The sequence below is a fragment of the Vigna unguiculata genome, chromosome 2, assembly GCF_037176805.1.
Source record: "Vigna unguiculata cultivar grain cowpea cultivar isolate G323 ecotype 2 chromosome 2, ASM3717680v1, whole genome shotgun sequence".
NCBI classification, from domain to species: Eukaryota; Viridiplantae; Streptophyta; class Magnoliopsida; order Fabales; family Fabaceae; genus Vigna; species Vigna unguiculata.
Genome location: NC_140793.1, coordinates 24,123,686 through 24,143,059, shown reverse-complemented (window position 1 = coordinate 24,143,059; position 19,374 = coordinate 24,123,686). Strand labels below are relative to the sequence as shown.

Below are 19,374 nucleotides of genomic sequence, written 5' to 3'. Positions count from 1 at the left end.
TGCAGAACATTGATATCAACTTAACAGAAATGACCTAATTGAACTTAAAAAAAAATAAAAGACTAAATTAAACCCAAAAATAATAAATAGACAAAAATTGAACTAAATAAAAAAAAAGTTAGGACTAAATCACTCATTGAACTTATTTAAAAAATAAGAGAGGTAAGAATTTTTATTATAATTTTAACGAGGGGTAGTTTGGAAATCCAACATTTTATGATGGTGTACGAAGAGAAAAGTTTGGTTCAGGAAGAAATACCCTTGGAGAGTCTAATATCAATAAAGCAAACCCAATTCCTTCAATGGGTTGGGTCACTAATATGGCCCGTTGATTTTTGGGGACCTAACCGCAACGTCTTCAGGTTCGACGTTAGCCGGAAGCGAAGAACTCTTCGAGCCGGTGTTGGAATGTGGAATGAATTTATGGAAGCTAAATTTTGAAGTTGCTATCTGCATCTTGGTATTACCTTCATTATTTTTCCATTTTCTATTTTTTTTTTCAGTGGAAAATTTGTTTGACCTCTATTATCCTCTGCTGAATCTTCTGTTAAAATTGTTTTATTCGGTTTCAATTTTCTTAAAGTCTATGATATTGGGATGCTTTCATTCGATTATTATGTTTAGAAAAATTGGTTCCTGCGCATCTTCCTCATGCTCCAAGAGAAAAAGGAATTAAATTCACTTTACTTGCACATTGTTAGAAAATAAGGATTAGGAAAATTAGAAATTTAATATTCCCAAATTTACTTCTCTTTAACGTTACAAGAAATAAACGTTGTTGATGGGGTATTGTATGCAATTATGGTAAATATATGTTGCTAGTTTTGAATAATGGCAATTTTTATAACTTTTGCAAATTGGGGATATGAACTAATGGCATTACACATATAAATGGGTCATTAAAAGGCTATCTAGACTCTAATTTATCTAGTCAGAGCTTACAATTTTACCATCACAATCAGAAACATCTGCACAGTGAACATGTTGCTCTGTCTGAATTTACTAAGAACAATTTCCTTCTTAAACTTGGATGTTACCACCTCTGCTTGTGCTTCCAAGAACTATTTCAATAAGATTATTATTCTATCCATCAACCTTTTAACTATACTTACACAGTTACAATAACGTATGAACAACTGGGATAATAAAGAAAATATCATGATGCATGCATGGCTGCAACCAGAGTAATCTGTGTACAAGCAAATAGGTCTAAGATGGATTTTGTTGCTTTGGGTCATAGCAATGGATAGTTCTTCAGTCTAGCCTCTATACAGATTTGGGCACAGGAACCAGAAAGATTTGGAATAAATGAAATGAATAAGTAGATTCCGCTTTAAGCATGAATAGGTGATTAGAACTTTTAGTTCAATCATGCTTCTTAACCCTTAACCGATCTAGGATGACCATGCTTCAATCCCAATAATGTTATGCTTTTGACACCAATAATGTTCACATCCGCATTCGTCATTGCAATCTGTCACATCTTAGGAACATTCATTAAGAATCTTAGTGTATGTTAATTATGAAAAGGATATTAACTTTCATTTCTTGGTTCTCACTCTTCCCCACATTGTACATTCAGGGAATGTTGAAGCATCACTTTCTTAAGTTTGTATGCTACTACTAGTGCCTATACCCGTGCAATGCACGGGATTTTTTGGAATGACTTCGTGTTGGATGATATTTTAGTATTCCATTTTGATTTTAGAAGCAAATGAAGCATTACGAAACTGAAACTGTTCATCATTTCTTGAAAAAACAAAGGATGCCATGATGGGTTGACGGTTAACAATAACAACACCTTGATTTGGCAAGCTACTTGTCCTCTGGTGTACGGACGAGTTTGTCATTTTCTCTTTATATGCATGACTTATTTTTGTTGTTTGATAATATTACCAGTATTTTTCTTTCAAGTTTTCCTGAGCAAAACATTTTTCTTGTTCAGCAAATGCAACCCAGCATCGCAAGAAACAGGCAAAATAGTTGAGAGACTGAGACAAATTTCCATCCAGTACTTCTCTAAATGATATGATGAGACAATACAGATGTCCAGAGTTCTGTTATGTATAAATAATGCTCATCAACTTTACTTTTGTTTGTTAAGGGGCAAGACTTGTCTGTTGGATCGAGAAAATGATGGGAAAGATCATTAGATTTGAAATACTTCCAAAACACGACAGCATTACAAAAGAATGTCACTATAATCCTGCTGAAGCTGTTATACTAGTGCATATGGTTTTGTCCTTTCACTGAAGGAAACTAAAAGAAAACATTTTTACGTTGGAGGAGCTGGGATTATCATCTATACTGACGTTTTAGATGATGCTGCTTCACTGAATTGCTATCTATAAAAATTATGCAGTAGCTTGACTGTACAAAATACATGCCTCTCTTTGACAAAACTCTTAAAACTAGATTGAAAAGAAGGGGAAAACCAAACAACTGTTGTGAAGATATTTTCAGAATGCTGGTACATTTCGACCATATTTCTAACCTGCTCTTCTTTTTCAAGCTTCCATGTGTTGTTGTTCTCTTAGATGCCAGCTTAGTGTTGCTTTCTTTCGTAGTCAAAGGAACAGGATGAATTTGTTAAGTCCTGTTGTGGATAGGATCTGATCCTCTTGGCACTCTTCTTTTGCTGGACTGACTTGGATCAAACTCATGCTTGGAATTGGCTGAATTCTTCTCTGTGGGATCAAGCCGTTTGTTGCCATTTGCTGAATTCTTCTTTCTGTTCAATAATTCCTCTGTAGTCTTCGTGGCATGTTGATTCTGCAACAATATTCTTTGGTCCTTTTGGCTGTGTCTTAGTGCAATTTCTGAACTTCTCAGGCCTAACACATTCTCTGGATGAATTGATATTAAGAACACTACAAAGAGAAGAAGAATGATTTTTCTAGAAGGATGAAACACCATATTCCCTTCACCCTGAAACAAGAAGAGTAGATGGTGTGTTCTTTCTGTTTAGAGTGACAGGAGAATAAGCAGCTCTCCCCTAATCTGTGTTCTTATGGTCCATTCCTGTAGACATAACCTTGTTATATATGTGATACTAGATTTGGAGGGGGCCTTTTAAAGCTTAAAGCAGAGATGGCCTACAGGAATTTTTAGATTCATCTCGAATAACAAGCCTGAAATCTTAGCGAATTAAGGCTGTTACTGAAGAATCTGACAAGGATGAATAAAGGGGATTGGGACAATGTCCTTGAGAGGCCAAGTATATTTCTTTTTTCATTTCTTTCCCTACATGTCTATCATATGCCTGCTTTTTTCACCAAAAGAAGCCATACACCGTTGCCTGGACTCTGTCCAACTTGCCACATCATACTGCTATACTAGTGTATGGATAAATAGGTCTTACATTCTCCGGTGCTTAGGCTTGGTATTGGTGTACTTGGATAATTCAAAATATTTATCATTCTGGTATCTATATCTATTGAATTCTTTTGCTTACTTTTTGCCTATATGTTGCAACTATCTTTTATATTTGTGTATCAATTCAAGTGGAGTACTTCAATGATTGGATGATAGTATTTTATTATAACAACAAAAACTAACATATGTTAATGCTTTGTTCTTACTTTGGATTTCTGTTTTGTGTTTATATTATATTATATTACATTAATTTTATATGTTGAATCTTAATATCTACGTATGTCAGCTTAATACATGTTATCTCATAACAAGTTGCATTATAATTTTTCAAAAAGTGCGCAAGTTTTCGGCATATAAAACTCTGGTCTTATATGGGGTTAATGGTAAATTACAATTCCTTTGTTATTAAGAAAGAACCATGTTAAATATTATTTACTTTAATTAGCAAGACCATAACAGTGACAATGGGCCAGGCTGAAGCAGAAGATTGCAACAGTGCAAGCAGGTTATGTAAAGAATAGATAGGGGAATAGAACAGTTCCCAAAAGAAACAAACACTTGCTTTATGTACTTTTCTAACTTCTCTAAGATCTCCAAGTAACTTTAGAATTCCAAGCTCACTTCCCAAGGTAACAAAAACAACACTACTAGATTTCTTGGGCTGAATGTTACCTTTATGCTTTGTTCTACTTTTAGATTAGATGGGTTGCCAAACTCTATTTGTCCCTTCAAATTTTCTTGTTCTCTCTCTCTCTCTCTCTCTCTCTCCCTTTCTCTTATTTTACTTTATTTAACATTAAATATCACATGCAACTAGGAACTGTCGAAAGCATAAATTCCTTGGTTTATTCTTAAATCTGAAGGGTGACTGGTCATGGTCCAAGTGAAACAACCAGCGGATTGAAATTTATCTCCTCTTTTCTAGATTTTCTTTTCTTTTGTTAATATTAAAGTGAGAGTTAAAATGACTCGTTGCTTTCTTCCTCTATGGTTTGAAACTGCCTTTTGAGAGTGTCACGTCGTTTCTAATCATATCTCCTTAGAAGAATATGCTTTTTATTCTCTTCTGATTATTTATTACATTGATATGCCAAAGGCCTAACATGTTGCATGCTAATGTTAGGGATAATGGTTTGTGTTAGACAAGGTCATCTTTTCGTGGTACATGACCCATCAAATCGAGAGAAGCACAAGCTCCTTATCTTCAAATAGATGATAGCTTTGGGATCCTTACATGGTTAGTTTCAAAGGGGTCCAAACCAAACGGCTTACTTTTTCTTTTGCTGGTAAACTATTTCATTAGAAAGATTATGAAAATAATTGCACTCTTCTTGTGTCCCAAAAAAGTGTTGTCTATTGATCTTGCTGCAAGAACATCACCACCTTCGTTGATCCCTAGAGGATGCCAAGTGCCAAAATGCTTTACACGTACGCCAAATGTACATATTATACGGATATCAATATAATATCATATTCTCAAATGTTACTGTCTAAAAGGTAATTATATATGAATGATTATTTACTTTAAGTAATTGATCATTTGATATCATTACTCTTTTTAGACGATAACATTTCACAATTATAATGATCAATTACTCTGAATAGACTATTAGCACTTACAAGTTATGTTAATTACTTTGATATCACCTATTAAATTTATATTTTTCTTCTTCTCTTTATTTTCTTGGTGTCATCTAGAGTGTCCCCCCATTATTTTCTTTTTTAAGATCCTTTTGCCAAAATGGGAAATAAGTAAAAAAGAAAAATGCTTAGTGGGGTCTTATTAGTATAAAGGATCTATAGTACGGTATGTACAATGCTAAGGGCAACTTGTTGGGTACTCCTATTTTCCGTTAGAAAATGAGTGGCTCAATCTATCTAAACATCTTGGTGGCAACCCCTGGTTAACATTTTTACAGTATGAAACACAAAACAAAGATGAAAATGTTACACATTTAGGCTTTCCTAGATTCTGAAGACTGGTCTTAAAGGTGTAGGCTCTTTGTGAAATTGTTTTGAACCAAAGTGTGCCCCATAAGGCCAATGAGCACTCACTGAACAAGGCCACCACAAAACCACAAAAGACACCAAAAGAAGAATGACAAAGCAACTTAAAGAAGATAAAAGCAAAAAACGAGTTGTAATTGTTACAGATAGCATCCATCCCCTATCTTTGAATAGTTTGATTTTGGTTTTTAGATATTTGCTTTATATTAGTCTTGGATTTACTTGACAACAGCCTGGAACATAAGCACTTATGAACCATGGTCTTGCCAAATTGAGTAATCAAATTTTGTGAAAGAACTAGGGGAATAAGAAAAATGGTAGTAAAAGGATTATGAGGGAATTTTTAATATGAAAGAATGAATGAATTGCAAGTTTGGAACATATTTGCTATGCAGGAGCAATCAAAGTTGATGATAAGACTGGTTGGCTGCTATAAATTCTTTAGAAAAGAAAGGAAAAAAAGTTGAGCTACAAAGAGAATGTCACCAAAACATGAGCTAAAGTGAGATGCTTCTTTGCCATGGCTTTGATTTAAAATGGTTGGCCATCTTCGGTTATAATCATAACTAGGGTGTGTTAGAATATATGCTTATCTCTGCTTTGTTCAAAAGAGATAAAAACAAAAAATCTAATCAGACGCCAATTAATTTCCATGTTGCCCCACTGGTCCCTGTCTGTCAGAGACTGTTACTTCTTTCTCAATTTCGATACAATATCAGGTTCAAAAATCTCAACTGTTTGGTGCCTGTAAATGTCATATTCAAAGAAGAGTTCGTATTCTATAATACTTTTTTTTTCTCTCTTTTGTTTAAATTACACTGATTTTAATATATTAAAGATATTTTTATTATATTTTAAAGTAATAAAAAACAGTGTAATTTAAAGACATAGACATATAAAAAAACCTAGTAAAAAATAAATTAATAAAGCTTGTAGCCATAATTTAAGTTCTATTCATCATTTCCAAATGCTTTAGTAGAAAACTCTAATTTATATGGACAAAATTCCATGTCTTGGATACATCCATTCTATAGAAATAATATTAAACGTTTGAATTAAAAAAGAGAGAAGAGGAGATAGAAGTTAGAATTGATTTTATTATTTCTCACATTTTTATTAATTTTATCTTTTATTAAATTAATCAAATCACGTGACTTTTAAAACAATTGTTCTCTGTTTTTCACCTTTTTTATTTTATAAAATATCTAAACATTCAGTTTTATTTTATTTTGGGTTAAATATATTTTTTTGTCTTTGTACATGCTAAATTTGGAAATCGTCTATTTTCTAAAGTTCACATAAAAATGATTCTTATACTTTTAAAATATTGGAAAACATCTTTCATTTGAAACTCGATTAAGTTTGTAATGAGTTGACAAACAGTAGAGATGACTCTGTATATTTTTATGAGGTCAAGTGTTATTAAAATTTAAATGGCATTGTATTTATCATGATAGGAGTTTTTTTTGGGAGATATTGAATATGGTTGTATTCTTGGTTAGGTTTTATGTTTGTGAAAACCTTGTGTTGCCATTGTTGGTTAGGTTTTTTGTTCGTGAAAACCTTGTGTTGCCATTGCTGGTTGTCCATTATTACTTCACACTAGGAAAGGTTCGCACTAACTTGGGAAATTTATCTGTGAAAGGCGATCTGAACTTTGAGTGGGGTGGCAGTGAAAACCTGATAAGTGGATTTGATTTGGGATTTTATATTTGAATGGGTAAAGTTGTTTTATTTTTAGGGTTATTGGTAAACCATTGTTATGTCAGGTTTTGATGATGAAATTCCATAGCGAAAGCTCTACATATATTCGTAAAAGTACTGGAACGAAGAGTGTTGGTACATCAAAATTTGGGGCTTTAATCTTGCAAGTTGTTCCATTCCCAACTCTTTTCAATTATGCAATGTAATCAAATAGAAGTGAATATTGTTTAGCTCCATCTCCCTCTAGTACTTCCAATGCTTTATGCTTGGCTTGCAAAGTTATCCATGGATTGATTCCAATGTTGTGAGACTTCTAAATGTCATTCATTATCTGATTTGTTGACATATTACCCACATTTCTAAATTTATCCATCATAGCTTTGGATACTCACTCTATGTTGGCATTCTTGTTAAAAACTCTTGACATTAACTAATGTCTTAACTTTGAAGCTATGACATGAACCAATTTTACTAACCAAAATGATAGACCTACATCCTTTTTTTCAAATAGCTCTAATTTAAATGGTCATTTTTCACAAATTCAATCTATTTACCATTTAAAACTACGTTCTTTCTAATTGCTTGCTTAGCCTCTTTCAATGAACACAATTTCATTCCAATTTTGAACTTAAAGTTTTTACTTATATAATCACTTTTGTACTTTGAGAAGTTCTCATTCCCTTCAACATCACTACCCAAATGTTTGTTGTTATATTTCCATCTATTTCATGGTCCTTAACACGTTTATTTGTTTGGAAACCACCAGGACCAATACACAGTTAGTCCTTGTTTCAGATCCTCTTTTAAATCTTTCAGCAAATTGTCTCTATCTTTTTGAACTTCATCAATATATCTTTAAGGTCTATCATTCATTCCAAAATTGTCATTTCTATCTTCACATAATTTTGCATCACGACCATCCAAACCCACATCTTGAACCGACCATTCTTCATCAATATCAACACCCTGACCAACCTCTCCCTCATGTTCCTCACCTTGATCTTCCACACCAACATTAGCCTCTTCATCAGTCTCACTACCCTTACCTTCCGCACCAACATCAGCCTTTTCAGTAACCTCAACTTCTACACCAACATTATCCTTTTTAGCAACCTCACCTTCCACACCAACACTAACCTTTCCAACAACCTCACCTTCCACACAAACATCTCTTTCAACTTAACAACTTTTACCACCTTCAATGAACTTTAGAAACTCAATGTTTTGTGTTTCATTAATTATATGTTCAACATAAAAATCTACTTCATCTCTATTTTGCTCTGCATAATTGGCTAACTCTATGACATCCTTGTCCAAAATAAGGATTTTCAAATCACTATCCATGCTTCCCTTACTAGGCTTCCACCATAACTTGAATTTTCAACATATTTAAATTGTCTTACACTACAAGAAAATGCTTCATTAGTACCAATTTTAGTGACCAAAAATTGTTAGTTACTATAATTACTAATTTAGATAAAAGTTTCAAAGTAAAAAAATCATTGGTTACTAAAATAGTTACTATTATGAATAAAAAATTATAATTGGTCACTAAATTAGTTTTTAAAATTAGCTACCATAGTTTTGGCTACCAAAGAAAATTGGTCACTAAAAATTAGTTACCTAAGTTTTGGCTACCAAAATAACTTAGTTACTAAATTGCTCTCTAATTAATTAGTTATAAATTTAATGACCAATTATAGTTTTTTATTTACATTAGTGACTATTTTAGTAACCAATAAATTTTAATTTTGTAAATTGGTATCTAAATTGATCACTATAGTGACTAACAACCTTTAGTTACTAAAATTGGTTACTAATAAGACATTTTCTTGTAGTGTTAGGATACTTACAACTTCAAAATACAACCACATATCAGGTCAACATTGGGTATCTTATGTTTCTTCCCACCAATGTAACGCAACTTCTTGGCCCTCACAAATTGACCCATATGGTGAATTGTTATAGAGAACCTCATTTCCCTCATTTCCTAAAATTTAAAAAACTAATTCAAACAAAGAACCCCAAATTACAATTGGTTTCAAACAATTTCATTCATATGTGATAATATTTATTTTTACCTATTTTTATGTGTTTGTTGTCATGAATAAATCAACTCTTTCCTAGTTTTTATCTTGTTTTATCCTTAAGTTTAGTGTGTTTTGTATTGTTCTCTATTTTAGTTGTTTCGTTTTTGTTTTTCCTATAATCTCTTTGTTTAAGTGTTTGAAATAAATGAATAGGGAGCAATTCTAGTGGAGGATAATAAGCAAGAACTCAAGAAAGCATGTTTTGGCCAAGAAAAAAATCACTTTGAAGCAAATACCCATGTCGAACGCACTTGGATCACGTCCAGTGCTTTAATACAGAGTGATGTCAAAGTGTTTGGGGTTGAGTGCCACATTTGTTGGGTGGGGAATCACCAGTCCCTGCACAGGAAGTGTTGAGCGGTGGAAAAGTAGCGTTGAGCGCCAACTAATGTGAAATAATTGGTGTTGAACAGTTGAAAAAGGGGGTTGAGCGGTGGCGTCGCTAACATGTCAAAATTGGGTATTTATTCATGTTTTCCTTGAGGTATTAGGGTATTCTCTCCTCCTACACTTCATTCTTCACCTAGAGTGACTGGGAGAGGCCCTTGGAGATTGTTTGGGGTGTTAGGAAGCTCTCCCTCCTTGGGCTTTAATCTTCATCCTGGTGATTTTACCCCTTTTGGGTTGAGGAGGAAGATGATACATGTATTGGAGATGGAAATGTGAAGAGGAAGCGTGATTGGAGCATGTAGTAGAGGCAAAGAACCTTGGGAAGGGCGTGTATATCTTTTTGGTTTCAATTTCTTTCTTATCCCTTCAATTTGTAAACCCTAAGTTCTCCATCATGGAGAACTAACCCTATTTGTTGAGATCAGATGAAATAAACTAAATCTTCTGTATTTTGTGATGCTAATACATATGTTTTTCCATCTCAATGTTAATATTTGATTTCTATGCTTAATGCATGTTGTGGCTTGATCATCCATGACTTGATTGTTGGTTCTTGAGGGGTTTAAAAATGTCTTTTGAACCTAGAACTATGAAATTGAATACATAATGGAGTTTGTATCTAAGGATAGAACATGATTCATTAGTAATCTTAAGACTTTTAAACTTAATGCGTGGTTGTTTGTTGATGATCCAAGGGATTGGACTTTGATGACTTATCATATGCTTAAAGTTACTAAGAATACAATTTGAATAATCTTGTGAGTTGATTTTGACTTGAATTTGGAATTGAGATGTTTGTGAATTCATGAAAATGAAGTTAATGAAATATAGTCTTGATAATTGTATATATTATATCTTAAATTTATGTTGTGCACCAATTATTTGATAAAATACAAAAAAGAGTTTATTAGTGTTTTTGTGAACTTTGTTGTCCGGTTGAGTTATTAATTGTGAGAATTATCATGTTTGCACAAGTTCTTATGAAAAGAATGATATTTTTTACTTGCTACGTACGATTGGTATACTTGTCGTTTTTCACTAATAGTTTGCGACTAAATTAATTAATCATCAAATTTGTCCTCCTAAAAATCAAAGAATCATAAAAAAATATACTTTAATGTCGCAAACGAAAACCCTAGGTATTGTTGTCTCCACTGTCACACTTGCACTCGCAGTGGCACACCACCCTCGCACTAACGGTTGCTTTCTTCACAATAGAAGAGAAGATAAAGTCAAATATGCACACCAACCTTGTAGTCGCATACCATCCTCATAGTCGTAGATGACCTTCGTAATTTCTTCTTCTACCAATGTCAAAGTTTTACTACTTTACTTTAACAAAAACAAATTAAAAACATGTTTTTTAAAACCTAAATAATAAGTTTAAAGAAAACAAATTTAAAACACATCATGTTTTTTAAAACCTAAATATAAAGAAACAAATTAAAAGCACATGTTTTTTAATTCAGTAGATAATAATACCTGTGAAATAAAATATAGATCACGTTATTTCTACCGTTTGCCAACTCATCACAAATTTATTGACGTTTAAAATAGAAAATGTTTCCATCATTTTGAAAATATAAACGATTTTCAATTTTGCATGGAAGTAAAAAAATGAAAATCATACTTAACCCTTTTATTTTTCTCAATTTCTTTGTTATTTCAAAAATTAGATTGAGATTCTAATATTCTTCTCAAAATTAATGAAGAAATATTTTGAAAAACATATATTCTTTTAGTATGATTAACAAATTAATTAAAAGAAATTATTTTTTTTAATTAGCCTATTTTGTGTTGTTTATATTTAGGTTAGGAAGGAGTAATCTTTAATTGTAGAAAAGTACTAACATATTTCCTGTAACACAATCTCCTTTGGTATTAGGTAATGTGTAACGTCCCATTTAATAAAAACGCTTAATTAAATGAAATATCACACAGAAAGAGCAAAGTCATGGAGTATAATGTCACTCCTTACAGTTATCTAGAATAAATTAGGAAAGAAACTAAGGCACACCACGAGGCCAATAACAATACGAAAAAGAAGTTTAACAGTATACAAAATAAATGCTCCAAGAGCAAGGTAATACATAGGCTACAACCCTAAAAGAAAACTCGGAAAGTCGGGACCCAACCCAAGACGAGCTAAGCAGCAAAATCTCCATCACCCTAATGACCACGAGGAGTTCTCGCATCTGCTCACATCAATAAATTGATGATCATCGCGAAAGGAGAAAACCACACATAGAACATACAAACAAGCAGAAAGGGTAAGCTAGAGTAAAAAAGGGTTTTTATCATGCAATTGAACATACAATTTAAAAAGTCAAGCATACATAAATACACCAAACATATAATGACTGACAAGCAATACACTAAGACTCAAGACACGATTATCCAGATACATATAATTAGTCGGATTCATTGGATGCTTGCACTTGTGGTGGCCTCTACTACTCTGCAGTTCAGAGAGAGTGAGGGAAGCTGATTTCTAAAAAGTGTAAAGAATAGGATGGTTAAAACAGTTTAAAGTCTTGGACACCTTATAAGTCAGCTTAAGCTCAATTAATTAGGGTAGACCTTTAAAAATTAGGACAGAAAATAAAGTAAGTTTTACATAATTTCAACCAACATTCTTAAAACAGTGGTTTGTAAATAGAAAATAGTAAGAAAAAAATACATTTAAAAATACGATCAATGTGCCTCTGTTATGATTTCTAACATTAACTCTTAATGTATATCTCAATAAGAAAATACTTTTAGCAAAACACTAACTAAAATTTACTAAAAACTATAAAATCATGTGTTGTTGAAATAACTTTTTATTCAATTCAAAATTAACTTTAATATATTAACATTTTAAGTTTAACTCATCTTAGCATGAATTGTCATATTTTTCAACATTTATATTTTTAATGACTATATGCTAATAATGAAAAATTTATGATTACAAACATATTGTATGATATTGTTTAAAGTTGAAAATATACTTTAATTTTAATTTATACTTTTTTAATAAGTAAACCGTTGATTTAGTTCATCGGATTAGAATTACAAATATTTAAGTTTGGTTATCTTCATTTCCCTTTTGATAAGGACAGGGTAGGTTCATGGATTGGTTTAGAAGAGATAGATATAAAAATAAAACATATTCTCATCTTCATATAGGTTGGAAAATATCACCAGAAACCTGTACATATTTATTTAAAAAAATTGTTTTACTTGCATGTCATGTTAAATAAATTTTTAAATTTAAGTTTTTTGGATGTTTTATTTCAAACAGTATATAAAAATTAATAAACAACATATATGAAAAAGAAAAGGAAAAAATATATATTATATTTTAATATAAATTGTTAATTTCAATTTTATTATCTAACTGCTGTTACAATTGGAATTATTTAATTATTAAAGTGGTTAATTTATTGCTTTTTAATAATTTAAAAAATGTGTGTGTACCTGCGTGCATGTGCTTAAAAAGTGATGGATGACATTAACAAAAATTTACAGAACTAAACACCAGTTCTAATACTAACTAGAGATTACTTATAACAAAAATGTATAATATTCTTTATGGTTGAGATGATTTTTCGATTAATTGTGATTTGTCAGTATCAATTCTAATACTCTGTTCACTCCTATAGTAATATTCATTTTTTTTTTTATTTGTAAAACAAACACATACCACAAATCATACTTTTAAAATTTAAGATTAGGTAGCATAAACTAATGAACTCTGCTATAAAAAAATATATAGAGATACCAATTAACATACGAGTTTTAAAGCTACTTAAGCATAAAAAAATATATATAATATTTAACACAAATATTACATTATAATCATATTTCTACTTCATATATTTATTTCGTTTTCAGGATTTGTGCCTGTGGTGTATAATTCAATTACATTTGTTGGAACTAATTTTATATTAATAAAAATATTTGTATAGGTTGTTATATGTTTCAAATAAAAATAAGCAATTTAATAGCCTTTGACAAATATGTTAAACAAATATATTTATATTGGTTAATAAACAGGAGAGAACAAGTATATCAAGGTACCCCACCTCATGTGTATTCATTATTACACAATAGTTTTCTAACCTTGGAATTATTTTGAAAAAAATATTGATAAAACAATTAAAATTATGATTAAGTGTTTTATGAAAATATTTTTAATATTTCCACAAATAGACAAGGTGGACAAAGATAAACATACATTTACGTATCAAAATAACTGATTAAAATGTTTGTTCAGGACGATCAATCTTCTTGTTACAAGTATTAGATATATTTGAAGTTACCAAGAAAAATAGATCAAGTTTTTGTTCAATATTTTCTTTATAAAAGGCTACACCTAACCTAACTAATAGGATTTGTAAAAGAAATCATCTAATTAAGTAATCGTAAATCGTAGCACTATTAAACTATATATCTATGGAAAATCATCTCGTAAACTATATATTATCACGGAAAATTTTCAAGACTGAACATATATTCAAAATTATTTCTATCGAGAACCGTACAAGTATGCATAAGATTTCAATGTAATTTTCTCTAAAATATAATTGTATTCTATTTTTTCTCTAAAACTGATTCTTAAACCATTGGTTTAAGATTTAAATTTATTTATTTGCCTCTAATATATGTTCCTTTTGGATAAGCCCCTTTGAAAATATTCAATAGAATTAAAAGAAAAAGTTAAATACTTTTCAGAAGAGAAAAACAAATATTTTTTAAAGATTAATATTAAAACCAACTATCAGAATCAAAATAAAAGTAAAGAAAAAAGAGTTAAATAACAAAAAAGCATATTTCAGAATATAAACAGTTAATCCAATAAGTATTCATCATGCTTCAATTGTATAAAAACCGATTCCACATAACTAAAACAAAACAGACCAACTTTAATTTTATTGGTCAGATATGTTTTTGGAAGGAAGAATTGATTCTCATCGTTTTCCAAACACAGGCCAAACAAATATGCTCCATTAATCGTCATTTTCCATATAAATGTGATACTATATAGTAGCTGAATGATTAGGTTACATTCATAGATAGATGAATTGAATTGATACCAATGGATTCTTGAATATCGTTTTACCATCCCCCGAGTATGTACATGTACATACATTAAAGCTGAGATAATCAAAGGTAAAAACGCACTGCATTTCAACAAACATTGTGAATATTTATACATAGAAGCATAAAAATTACACTTGTTCCTGGTGCACTGTGGCTGGTCCTGGTGCTATTGCGAACTGTAGACCTCTACGCTGCCCAGATTGAAGAACAAAAGCAACTTGGGTTGCCGCTAGTGCTGCAGCCTCCTGCTTCACAATATAATACAAAAATGTAAGAAATGACATACACTTGCAGTTTCCCAGATGCACATGAACACGAACATTGGATGCAGCCCAAAATGAAAAACCATATATAGCATTACTATTCTGAAAATAATGAAAACTGACTTGTCTTTGTCGTCGACGCTGCAGAATACTGATTGCCCAGGCCATGATGTAGCAAGGTAATAAAAATCCAGCAGCTCGAAGCAAGAAAAGCTGAAGAGAATTGTAAGCTAGTTAGGTTTGGCTCCAGATGGGACATTTGAAATCAACACAAAATGGGAAATATGAACAACTTAAGAAACTAAGTCACTTACAGAGAAAAAATTGGATGGATCATCGTCAGAAGAATCACCATCCGAGACAGAGAGTGCATGCCGCAAAAGTAGAAGAGCCATTAACTGATCCAAAAAAAAGAGTTAGGCTTTAAATCATGTCCACCTACTAGCTTGTTCACATTATAAAGAATAACAAATGCACGGCAAGTATATAGCAGCACTAGATGAAACGAAGCTTCATCATTTTATGGCAACGTTTGGTCCAGCTTATTTTGGGCTTCACCCTTCCTAAATAACAGCTATTATAAACACAATAAAAAGCTCTAGAAAATCAAAAAGACCTTTTTTAATGAAGAAAACAAGACTTTCACAGAAATTAATTTTAGGAACTTCTCTATTATCGCTTCCACTTGTTAAGATCAAGCCACAAGACGAAACTTAATTAAAAGCAACTTTTAATACTTAAAAATGAATCAAATTTTCAAACAGCTTTAACCTAAATTTTAACTCAAGTTTTGAAGATCCAAAAAGTGCTTGACCAATCACTCCCCGTCCCCATATCCTATTGTGTTATCCATTACGATGGCACAATTATATCTGGTAGAAAGGAACACAGGGTTAGTGCCTTACAATTAAAGCAGCTGAGCGGCAAAATGCAGCCCCACTGGCATTGGAAGCAGCATACTCATCATATTCAGCATCCAAGAATTGACGTTCTGCCTCTGCAATTGCCAAGAGCCGAGGATCACGCAAGTCTAAAGGTGTGCCAGATATTGTCCAGCCACCTCTGCAAGAATATTGACAACGTGTTAAGGAGATGAGCTTCAAAATTTTACAAATAAAGCATGATGGCCACCATGCAACTTACAAAGATAACAATACACATATGTAATGGAAAACTGTTATTTAGAAAATGAAAATTTCAGCTTACCCTATATCAATGGTAGTTTCTTCAGGGTTTGGACGAGGTGGTGGTGCAGTATACCCAGGTTGATAAGGCTGAGTGTTACATGCAGAAAAGGAGGAAATAACTCCCATCAAATTAAGCACAAAATATAATTGCAAGGATTCCAATAAGACAGAGGAAAGCCACCATTTGGTTCAATCCAAAAGGTGAAATTAAAATAAGTAATCAGAACACTATTATAATCTAAAAATACAAAATTATATATTCTAGACATGAATAATGTTTTCCCTTCCCTCCAAAAGCAGGGAAGTTATGGAACAAGGTGTACTGTACAAATGCATCCTCGAACAGGCAGCTAAAGCTCCAAAATATCTTGAATTGCTAAGCAATACGCCCATGTTTGTAATGTACAGCTAGTTCAACCTTTCATAAAAGTGTAAGAATATAAAATGGTTTTGAATCAAGAAATTAAATACACAGATCTTTTTTTAAATCCATGCATGTTACACTTATTGTTGTTGCAGGAAGGCCACCCCAATGGCTTGTTTATTTAAGAGAAAAAGGGATGGGAGTGTCATAAAGGAGAGAAGTCAGTAGTTAGAAATACAGTTGGAAGTGATTGTTCTCGAATCAGTGGGCATGAGATGACTAGATTTCAGTTCATGGAGGATATGTAAGCAGAGGGTGTTACAAGCAGAACAGAGTAAAAACAACAGTTAAGGTTATAGGAGGAGTAACTATTTTCTTATGGATTCTGGCTATTAGCACAGAGCAAGATCTTAAACAGGAACATATCCAATGTCTCAGTGAAATTCCAGATGTAACTTATTTTCAATTAAGGGCAGAGTAAGTTAATCAAACACACAGATACTTCTTCAAACTGTCACTGCACCCTCATAGGCAGAAAAATAATCTTTTATGAGAGAATTCTTAACATCAAATGAAGAAAATACAGAAAAACTTTATGGGGAGCCACTGCCTCCCGTTCTAGGTCCAACAAATAAAGCTAGACACTTAAAATAAGCTTTCCTATCATTCCCCATCATCATACCTGATGACATATCTCACAAGTAATGTCTCCTTTCTCATCACACCAATGCTGGACACACTTTCTGTGAGCATACTGCACAAAGCAAAAAGCCAACAGTTCAAGAATTAAGAATACTGAATGAGAGGTGGAAAATGAAAATGAACCTGACACATAACAATATCCCTCCACCCTTCTTTCTCATTCCTCTATAAAAGCTGTCAATATTAATGCATTCACCAGAAAATAAAGAATACAAAGCATTTTCTCGTGTGAATAATTAGCTGTCATTGTCAATAAAACATGGACCTAATCTAAAAACTCACATGAGAAAATGACAGAGTTTTGGACCAACAAATGTTCAAAAATGACAGAGTTTTGGACCAATTTGTAAACAGAGTTTTGCTTCGACTTTGCCTTCAAATTTTGAAAATCTCATGAACATGTTTGGACCAGGGCAGCATCTAGAAACAGAAAACAGTGCATACACACAACAGAGTCACAAAACTAAAAATCTTCTACCCAAATTTAAGCAAACATCTACTCATTAACCACCATCAACACAAAAATCAACTAATAAATATCACACCTTGAAAACAGTTTTCCACATTGAACGATCATTTAACCTACAACATAATTTCTAAATCCAAAGCGCAGAAATAATTATAACTAACAAAAATAAAATTAAACTTTTCTTTCTAACTTTTCTTTTCCCACAACACCAACCTAAAATTCAAAAGAAAAAAAAAAGAAAATTCTCAAAGACACAAATCGATACCTTAAGACTGCCGCTACAGGCGCAGGGCGTTTCCAAATTGGAAACGCCGTCCTCCTCCTGGCAGATGCGGCACTCCGCCATCTGGATCAGCGGCTCCTCCTCATCACCCCCCTCCCCGACGCGATCCTCTGCCGGAGCGGTGCCGGAACTCTCAGCGACGGCTATGGTGGCATCCGCGGCAGCCGGAGGCGGAGAGGGCTCGGAGGGAAGCTGAGCCGGCTGCGCCACCGGGTCAACGGGGACAGGGCGCGCGAGACGGTCAACGAACAGCACCAAGTGATCGCTCATTGGAAAAACGAAACCCAAATCAAAACCCTAACGAAACAAAAGCAAAGAAAAGAAACGCAATTTCAGAACGAACAACACAAACGCAATAGAAAAAATTAGGGGAAATCGTGGAATCACACGAGGCAGAGCAGATCTCGAGGTTTCACGAAAAAACGAGAGAAAATCTTACCGGAAAATGGAAATTGCGAGAAAGAGAGAGAAATACAATTAAACTGCGTTTTTGTGTTGTGTTTATATTTATGTTGCGTTGTTGCGCGTTTTGTTCTTCTTGTTTTTTGTATTTTATCTTTTCTTTTATATTAATTTTTGGGTTTGAAAAGTTTGCTTGAAAAATGGATAAAGGAAAGTAGGGACTAAGGAAGATACTGTGTTATGGCAGTGCCACGCTTGAGAAATTCAACGTTATCGAGACACGTGCAAAGGGTCATTTTCGTCATTGACGCGTCTTATGCCTTGTCGCTAAACGACCGTTTCGTTTGCTCCGTTGTTACCTAATCTTTTTTATTGTGTCGTTATTTTCACAGTTACTGTCTTTGACGGAAATATCAGATAAATGTGACTTTGAAGAATCAAGTAACTCAATTTTTTATTCCTTACAATTTATTTATAAATAAAAGAGTGTAAAAACATTACTTTAATACATAATTTATTTTCAAGTGTTATTTGATTTCTTTAAAATAGATAAAACTACAGATAAAAAACCGTAATAAATATGCCCCGTCAAAAGTTAATTAATTGCCAATAAGTTTATTTTTTTCTTTTCAAAATAGTCAATATCAAAATTAGTAAATTTAATCATACAATATGATGTTTATATTGAATGATAGTATAAGAAAATTAATGAAACTCTTTTTAAAAAAAAATATATTGTTTGGTATTAATTTGTTATTATATAAATTAAAAGATGTCATGATAAAATATGTGAATTTTTTTAATATAAATAATTAAATAGGAAAATAATCAATAAAGATGAATGAAATATTAAAAAATAATCAATTTTTACCTTTTTAGTATAGTTAATATTTCAATGTGGTTAAGTTTTAAGATCAAAAGAAAGTTTAAATTTTCTTCTAATCTTCGAGATTTATTTTAAGAATAAACATGTGATTGACGAAACTTTAAACTTTAAAGGGACAATACTTTAATAACAATACTTAAATTAACTTGTTTTAATTATATATTAAA

At 32.2% G+C, this 19,374-nt stretch overlaps 1 protein-coding gene and 1 long non-coding RNA gene across 3 annotated transcripts; one reads left to right on the top strand and one right to left on the bottom strand.

The window, feature by feature from the left end:
* The first annotated feature begins 274 nt into the window (after positions 1-274).
* Positions 275-3,453, top strand: LOC114167054 (uncharacterized). The gene is made up of 2 exons (XR_003600095.2): positions 275-460; positions 1,946-3,453. It is a non-coding gene; the product is annotated as an uncharacterized LOC114167054 (long non-coding RNA).
* Positions 3,454-14,550: 11,097 nt separating this feature from the next.
* Positions 14,551-18,492, bottom strand: LOC114174008 (uncharacterized). Of its 2 annotated transcripts, none has more exons than XM_028058729.2 (8): positions 18,359-18,492; positions 17,902-18,216; positions 17,148-17,219; positions 16,121-16,188; positions 15,820-15,976; positions 15,229-15,312; positions 15,038-15,127; positions 14,551-14,899 (listed from the first exon to the last, which is right to left on the bottom strand). In XM_028058729.2, exons 2-8 carry the CDS (start codon positions 18,187-18,189, stop codon positions 14,780-14,782), a joined length of 879 nt encoding a protein of 292 aa, XP_027914530.1. In that variant the 5' UTR covers positions 18,190-18,216; positions 18,359-18,492; the 3' UTR covers positions 14,551-14,779. The 2 variants fall into 2 exon arrangements, with proteins under 2 accessions (XP_027914530.1, XP_027914531.1); XM_028058730.2 differs by having other exon boundaries at positions 14,551-14,896.
* Positions 18,493-19,374: the final 882 nt, after the last annotated feature.